This window comes from Carassius carassius, chromosome 46 (assembly GCF_963082965.1).
Source record: "Carassius carassius chromosome 46, fCarCar2.1, whole genome shotgun sequence".
NCBI lineage: Eukaryota > Metazoa > Chordata > Actinopteri > Cypriniformes > Cyprinidae > Carassius > Carassius carassius.
The window spans coordinates 17694410-17703750 of NC_081800.1; the positions used below are offsets into that span (position 1 = coordinate 17694410).

The 9341-nt window shown below is 36.4% G+C and overlaps 1 protein-coding gene across 2 annotated transcripts in view; it reads right to left on the reverse strand.

Annotated features, from left to right (window-relative positions):
* LOC132129378 (zinc finger protein 385A-like) overlaps positions 1-7855 on the reverse strand; it is a 106656-nt gene extending 98801 nt beyond the window's left edge. The window contains exon 1 of one of the 2 annotated variants that reach the window (XM_059540957.1): positions 7686-7855. In XM_059540957.1, the coding sequence (XP_059396940.1) occupies positions 7686-7692 (7 nt within the window). In that variant the 5' untranslated portion in view covers positions 7693-7855. Of the gene's footprint in view, positions 1-7679 lie in introns of both variants that reach the window. The other variant, XM_059540956.1, reaches the window with a different exon arrangement.
* Positions 7856-9341: the final 1486 nt, after the last annotated feature.

Below are 9341 nucleotides of genomic sequence, written 5' to 3' on the forward strand. Positions count from 1 at the left end.
GTGATCTCTATGAAGAGTCCTCATCCGTCCTGTTCCGGTTTGCGATCTCAGTTTGTATACAGGCAAGTTCTTCAACTTTTCTGTCAAAATATAAGGCACAGGATTCCACCTGTCCTTTAATTTATGTTTTCCTGTTTCCGTCAGATTTCTTTTGAAAACACGATCTCCTTTTCCAAGCAGATGAATTTTCACTCTTTTGTCATAAGGTTGTTTGTTCCATTAATGATTTTTTAAGGAGGTCTCCTCTGCCATTTGGTAAGCTTTTTGTAGTTCACGCTGCATTCTTTCTACATACTGCAAATATATATAAATACACACATACAGTATATATTTTGAAAATATTTACATGTATTTACATTTATATATTTATATTCAAATATATTTAATAGATAAAAATAAAAAAATTCTGAAATGTATATGTGCTTTTGTGTTGTACTGCTGTAATCCTGAATTAACAGCAGTCTGTTCAGACATTTCAACCAAATAACGAGTGCAAGTGACATAACCCTACCTTTTATGCACCACTTCATAAAACAATACTTTAAGATTGAGAAACTTACATTTTAGTCGAGGTATTTCCAGTTGAAGCGGCTGTTTTTGCTCAACAAATGGAAATTGTTCCAAGCGAAGCCATACAATGCTGCCGAATAATTCAGTGTCTCTGAACGAATCGGTCGAGGGATTGAACGATTCAATGATTCACTGATTGGGATCCGGAATAGCCTGAGGCTGTCATACTAATTAATTGATATAAAAATATGGCAGAAGTCCTAGAAGTATTATTGTGGTATGCTTTTCTCATTCAGATAGTCAGATTTTTACTCGAAGTGTATGTGTGAACAAATTAATAAATCGCTCCTTCACTTGTCGCCCCCTACAGGCTTAATGATGTAAACTGCAGAAAGATCGAGTCACTGAAAAATCATTTTATAATAAAAAAATATAATACTCTGAAAAAGTATGAAATCAGTTTAGGGGTGACCCAGAATAGTCAACGAATCGATGCTTTGAGTGTTGTTGATTATGCCATTTTGACTATATGGGAGAGCTCAAATGTCTGATTTCACATAGAACTACCGGTTTTCTCCCAATAAGTTAATATACAGCCTATTATGATAAAGCTGTAAGAATCTGAAAAGAAAGAAGCTTCAAATTAATATTCAAAGAGCGTGTATAAATCCAACCACCCCTATAGATTTATGTTTCACTTTCCATAGCCCGTGACCGACAGAGGAGCATTTTGGCGGCAGGGATTTAAAACTTTACCAAGACTCAAACTAACATAGGCAGAGACTGGATATTTTTGAACAGGTAGGGTACAAGTGATTTCAAAACATTTCAGCCGGTGTATATATATCGTGGATATATTATTTACCTGTTATAAGATGCATTTGGTTTTGAGTCAAGCACTTCATTGTAGTATACGCAGTGTTGGGAAGGTTACTTTGGAAATGTAATAGGTTACAGATTACAAGTTACCCTGTTTAAAATGTAATAGTAGTGTAACTTTTTCAATTACTTTATTAAAGTAATGTAACTAATTACTTTTGAGTACTTTTTGATTACTTTTCTAAATTTGTGAAAATTAAAGAATAATGAATAAAAGCATATACATCAACTCAAATACAGTTATCTAATAAGCATGTGTCGTATTCTGTGTAATAAACTCCTGAAACATTGGTGTTTTTTTTAAACTGCTGTCTCTTTGTATATGATGATAGTTTTCTCAAAATAAGTAAAATGCACATGAAGTGACACAGAACAGTTCTAGAAATTATGTTTATGTGTTCGTGTACTCCTATATTGAGGCGGCAGGGGTTGAAAACACTGCGAGCTTCAGTAGGCCTATGTGTAGTAAATGAAACCATGTCTTTGCCATTAATTTATAGGAGGGGCGGACTGGGAAAAAAATTCAGACTGGAAAATTCAAACTCATATAAACAAATTCACGGACAAAACTATTTTTTGTATGGACCTGACATAAAAAAGGTTTAAATCTTTAATTTGGGGACATGCAAAATAATTATAAGTTCGCTCCTGAACTGTACCTTCACTTCCATTTTTCTCTTCAGTCTCTTTATTTTGCCCTGTTATCCATCTCTCTCATGACTTTAATACTCAAGATTGAACAAAACTATACTTTACAATACAATACTCTACAATACTACAATATCTTTATAGAAAAATCCTACTACTGTACACGAGTCATGTTTTCCTTACAAAAATTGACCATGCTTTTTTTAGCCTATATACAATAACCTTTTTTTTTTGTTTTGTTTTTTGCAAATGGATTTGTATTTATTTTTAAATAACTCAATTTGTAAAATCATTTTAAATTTTTGGTTACCACAGTTAAACAATAGTAACTATTTTCTCTGGATTTATAGAAATATATTAAAACATTAATTTTCGTAAGGGTTGTGTTGTTGTCTGTCAGTAGCTCCCCCTAAACCTATAAAAATAATCTGATTGTTTTTCAGCTAAATTACTACTGTACCATTACAACTGATAATAATGATGTCCTTTATATAGTATTTTGAGTGATGACTGATGAGCAACGTGCTGCTTCTTGATTAATTAAATAAAAAAAAACAAATAAAAAAAAGCATCTTTACAGATGAAACTGACCTGAAACCCTGAACAGTATAGTTCTGCTTCTCTGCTCCAGCTGTGCGCTTCCAAAGTCCTCTCTCTCTCTCTCTCTCTCTCTCTCTCTCTCTCTCTCTCTCTCTCTCTCTCTCTCTCTCTCCCTCCCTCTCCCTCTCTCTCTCTCCCTCCTCTCTCTCTCTCTCTCTCTCTCTCTCTCTCTCTCTCTCTCTCTCTCTCTCGCAATGATTACTCGGAGTCTGATCCAAACCGTTTGGCGGAGGCGCGGAGAGTGCGCGAGTCATGACTAACACTTCCTGATTTATTAGAGATTTAATTATCAAACGGCGGATTCGCAAATGATCGCTTTAGTACATTCGGCAGGCAATTATACAATAATGATATTAAAATAGCGGGCAAAATCGGCTGCCAGGCCACCGGGAATTGTCCCGGTTCTCCCGGTGTCCAGTCCGCGCCTGATTTCCACAGACACGCAGAACGTGCAGGAGTCATATATTGCATTTTTGGGGCTTTATATTCACAGACACTAGTCCATGTCATGTTTTGATTCAAGTGTACTGACCTACTTTTGGTTTAGTCATCCAAAATGTGGCATATTCCGTCCGCGTTAGGCATTCCGTTTTTATGACTGGATTCTACGAACCAGACTGTATTTCCGCATCCCGGAAATTATTAGGGCGGTATGTCTCAGAATAGTCAGTGCAATTTGGGAAAGAAATCAGTTAAATCTGTATGTGGATGTGTGTAAATATTCAAATGTAATCCCCTTTGTAATCGTTAAAAATTTCATAAGTAACTGTAATTTAATTACTAATTTTTTCTTAGTAACTGTAACTAATTACAGTTACATTAATTTTGTAATTAAATTACGTAACGCCGTTACATGTAACTAGTTACTCCCCAACACTGAGTATACGGTCATATCTCTTCAGCACACAGCACGAGCAGGTCAAACTACAATGCAGAATATTAATAACTATGACTGTGACTGTTATATACTATTATAATGAGAAGATCATTATACTAAAATGTTATGAATTTTTAGAGTTTAGCTGCCGTGTTTTTGCACATTGTTTCGTGAAGAACGCGTCCACAAAAGGAGTTCGCATTCGGGCCCTTTTTGCAAATAGCCTTTAAGTCTTAATATTAACGTTATGCTGTATAAATAACGAAGCGTATTCTATATGACATTATGAGTTGAATTCCATTGATTAAAAACTTGCTATCAAATGCGTCACTCTACTGGTCATCTTCAGCCCGCGCAGCTCAGAAATGCAGAACATTAACTGCTAACATTTTAGGCTAACGTTATAATGAGAGAACTATTGTAAGAAATAAAATAAAAATAAAAATTATTTGTTATGGTTTCGCCGACGTTAAGTGTTAGCTATCTGTTCATCAAAACATAAAACATTACCCCGTTTATATCTGCAAGGTGTTCATTACACGCTTTCTCTGTGTGTTAACATCAGTAATTATGTTAGTCGAATGTCTGACTTGATCAGTCGAATATCGGCAAGACTCGAAAATTACGATTCGACTATGAAAATCCTTAGTCGGGTACACCCTTAATATTTACCATGGTCAAAATGTACAAAACTGTAATTCTCCATATTTTTAATTTGTAGATTGTAACACTGGGCATTTTAATGATCCATTAAGCAGTTAACTAGAAATGTTGGAAATGTTTTTGAAATCTGGTAATCTTTTTGGACTCTTTAATCTGTCTATATCCCTGCAACCAAACAGAGGACACAGAGAAAGATAGTGTGTGAGAGAAAGGCTGGAACACCTCCGCTTTGCCACCAGTCAACCATAAAAGCCTACTGCCAGAATAAACCTGCACTGCGACACACTCATACTCAGAGGACAGGCCCTTGACTCCTGCTCTACAGTCCATTTCATTGTTATAAAGCTCCTCACTGTGTAACCCCAACAGCAGAGGCAAAAGCGCTTTGCTGCCCTCTGCAAGTTGAGAATTGCTATAACAATGACAGATTTACATATTAATTATATAATTAATTAATTAATTTCAGCATACCTGCTATGTCATATTTTGTCCTCCCTCTTAAAAAGTACCAATTACACAGAGAATTATGGTTTATTTAGAGAGCTATTTTTTATAGAGCCTCGGGGAGTCACATCCCCAAACATACACACTTCTGTAGCGCAGCAGCCTGGACCACCTCCAGACTGCAAACCAAGCCTTGCAAACTATGCCTCTCAAGCAAGCGCCAAGCCACCTCCCGCAGGGCAAAGCAGGGACACAAACCTGGGCCACAAACAAACCTGGATCTAGCATGCAAAATTAAACACCACACAGGGCCAGGTTAGATGCAAAGACATCAAGAGCCAGAAAGAGAAACTGAGCTTTCTGTGGTGAGATTACTGCCCAGCTGCAGGGAAAGACTCCATGTGCTAGACTGGGCCTAAAACATTTTAGGGACTCTGTGAAGGCTTCCCTGTCTGGCTGGAGGCCCGTGGATATATTGGAATATTGAGGTTCTATTTTTATTGTGTTTAATGAGAGACCGGAGCACAAGAAAATTAGATCTGGACTCTGAGTTGGCCAGTTCAGCAGACATATATACAGTATATCTAGGGATAGGGTCAAAGCCCAGTAGTAAAAATCTGTGTACTAACAGATCTTTCTGCATAATCTGGAGGGGAAAAGGACGTATATAAATAGAGCAACAGTGTATAATGCATCATATCAAATGATAATCAACTGAATATTTTAAGCATCACAAAAGTCAGTTGATAACAGTAAAATTTCGTGGGCAAAAAGATCTAGTCAATGATTTAGCAATGTACACTGACAAACTAAAAATTGGTGTACGATACACAGAAATGGTGTAGGATATTTTCCTCTCAAAAGATACTGAGACAACTTGTGTATTCTTTAAATCACCATTCATAAAGTATTCAATTATTCAAATCTGCACCAAAATCTGCAGCAGCTACAGTTATCATTATATCTCGCATTATGTCTCAGGTACATTTCATACAGGGATTTCTGGGATGGCTTAATGGGGAATGTATTTCACAACCTATCTCTAAGATTTTCCTTCCTCTCTTTTCTTCCTGTTAAACTGATCATGACTTTCATGTATTGAGGGAGCTGCAGTGCATGTGCCATGTGCTCTGAGAACACACCGATCATATCTACAGCAGTGTGTGTTTGCGGACGGGTGGTGAATTTAGAGACTGCGCTGAAAGGTCAAAGGGATGTCCAGGGTCCAGCTCACCATATAAAAAATAATCTAGACCCAAAGCGCAAGTGCAAAAAACATAAGCTATATGAGTCGGAAATAAAATGTATATTAATAAAGGTGTGTATCTGACATTTAAAAAAATAATTGATCACATTGTGTCGATTCGTTCAAGTAACCGTTTATATATAGTCAGCATTGTCTCCAACATATATGAAATTTAATTTAGTTTGAAAAATGGAAAAAAACGCATGCCTATTGCAAGCTTAAAGGGTTTTATTTTGATATTCATTAAATATGCCTGAGACCTTCACAGTTCCGTTTCAATGTCCTTGAAAAGCACAGAGCAAGCAGCCGCCATATGAGTATCTGTTTGCATGACAGTGGATGATCACACTAAAATTAGACTATTGATCAAGAGTGGATCCATATCAGTTAGGTTCCTGTGCAACAAGAAGGATAGATTTCTAGAAAGCTGTTGGAGGGATGAGACATTTCCAACTGGATTGCCTCTGTGCTTTTTCAGCTGTGCGTATGAGAGGAATGTTGAAGTTGACTGTCACTCTCTCACACATAGAGATGCTAATTTCACACCTTTGGCAGAAGACAGAGAACCTCCTAATATCATGTCTACACCCATCTATCTCAGCAAATATCCAGGCTTGTACATATAAATGCTTACACGTATACATGCTTACATGTGCACACATCCATCTCAAGAGCTTCACAATAATCTCATTTATGACAAAGCTGTGTCAAAGGCATTGTGTGGAAAAATCACATGAAAGTTACTTTCTTTGTCAAGTCAGTTTAACAACTGGAAACATTTGTGAAATAATAATAAATAATATAAATAAACATTATTACTGTTATTAATGTTATTTATTATTTAAATAAATGAACACACATATTTTTTTTCCTGCAAAGTAGATTGCCTCAGTCCTAAAAAAATATGCTGACCTCCGAAGCTAAGCTTCTTTTTATTTTATTTCCAAGTACAGATATTGTAAAGAAAAACATTTAAATGATTCTTGACAAGTTTGTTCTTTTCTATATCCTTCATATTGGTAAAAAGTAAAATCAAATGAGCAAAGGTGCATTTCAAAGGTCAGTCCAGGCATATGATTTGACAGAATATAGTTCATTAACGGCTGTGGGCAATATTTCTCCTGAAATTGTTATCAGACTCAATGAAACACTGATTAACACAAAGCCTACAGGCACGTGCACTTTCTCTCTCTCTCTCTCTCTCTCTCTCTCTCTCTCACACACACACACACACAGACACACACACACACACACACACACACACAATACATCTATTACTCTGCTTTTTAGGGGCTTGTATGTCTCAGATCAAACTCATTTTAAGTTTTATTGGTGAGAATAATGAACACTGTGACAAAACTGTTGAACGTCAGCTTTCTATTTACTAGTGAGGAAACAAGAGAAAGCATCAATCTACAGAAAATGCCAGTTCAAATATCAATGAGAAGAATGCACTTATTCATTCGAAATACAATCTTTTTAATGACAACATTGACATGACTAAAGTAGGAAGATGCTGGTCACAGACTGTTGTAACTGCATGAGATATATCACATCTCCCAAACTATTAATCTATGTCTTGCATTCTATGTATATATATTGTAAATGCCATAGTACATGAATAATTTTAACCCTGAAAATATAAATCAGCTTTAATGTTCTGGCTTAGTCTGTTAGTATATACACATGAGTACACATCAATGTTGTACATTTCTGTCCATGCAGCAAAAAGGATCTCCAGGGAAAAAGTTTGCACTCAGATGTTTTCACTTGAGACTGCAAAAAGAAATAGATATTAGTGGATGTTCTTACCCGTACCCCACATTAAACCCTCTTCCTCTGACTGTTTCCCGTCCTCTCGTCTCCTCTTTCTGCCTCCTAGGGTCTTTCCACAGAAACCTTCACTGGCATCAACAACAGAGCGTCCGGACTTGATTTTTTGAGGCTCCAGAGATATTTGGAGCCAAAATAGTCCTGATGAACTTACGGGAGTGTTTCCTGCACAAAGGATCACGCAGACACAAGCATTTCCCTTTTTTAGCCCATCCCACTTTCAATCTCACAACACTGAGAATATAGGACAAGTGCAAGAGATTCCAGCAGATTATCACACCAGGACCTTAATAAGTAAGGACAACTGTGTGAGGAAGGGGAGAGAAGGAGAACGAAGAGAAGGATGGGGTGGGTGAGAGAGAGTGAGAGAGAGAAAAGTCCATTGTCAATGATGGATGGATTGGGGTGGAGAGGGAGAGCGGTATAGGCTGGGCAATGTGAGATACATAACTGATAGCTGGGAAGATGTAAACATCTTTAATTTTTCCCAGGAGTTGAGTGACCAATCCAACTGGAACATCCAGATCTTATTTCATAATATGGGCAACTTTCATTGCGTCATGTTGGTCATTGCATAACAAACGATTTTTACATTAGAGCTCCAAAAATGATAAATGGAACCACTATGTTTTGCTCACTGACTCACTATGTCAATGGTGCCACTCAAGTTTGGGAATTTTGCAACTGGGAAAGGATATCAGGACAATTCTGCAGTTAAAGACAAAGCCAATGTAAGCCATGTAAAGTATATCAAATCAATTCCATCCATTCGAGATTGTACATATGAACACTTTAATATGTATACATCTCAAGAGCTTCACAATAATTCAACTTTGACAAAATTTTGCCACATCCATCCCTTAAGTATGTATAAAAGTATTTAATTCTGTGATGCCAATAACAGGGTTATAAAAACTAATAAATAATCATAATAACAGTTATGATGATAATATAATGATTATTATAATAAATATTATTTAATATGTGATATGTATTTGATATTTGTTTGTTTATATTTTTAAAAACAAAAAACATTGTTTTTACAAATGATATTGTGATAGGTAAATATAATAATTATTAGATTTATTATTATTATTATTATCAAATTAATTGTTTAATTAATATTTGTTTATTTTTCTTCCAATAAATAAATAAATAAAATGGAACCACAATCGTCTGCCTTTTACTTCTGAAGTTCTTGCAACTGGAGAAGGATATCAGGAAAATTCCAGTCATGTTGGAGCTGCGGCACATGTATGGAGCTGATCAGGGCTCAGTTCTGCTCTGGGTCATGTCAGATCTTCAGTGTCCCGTGCAGTAAAGGAGAAAGTCAATGGATGAAAGAAACATTTACGCAATGCAAAGTAATTCCAGTCAGTTCCATCTAGAGTGTGGCTTGGAAGAAGTATTTACTTTGTGGTTTTGTACAAGCCACGCACAAGGTTGAGGCCATTCAACAGCTGATGGTGATGTATTCCCGCTTAACATCTAGGATGAGTCCTGAGAGAGCGACTGCAAACGAGTGACAGCTCCGGTGTGGGGTCCTGCCTAATATGAATATAGCAAATGGCATGTCTGGTGTGAAACTCTAGACTGAATATCAAATGACAAAATATCACCATTCAATTCAATTCAATTCAA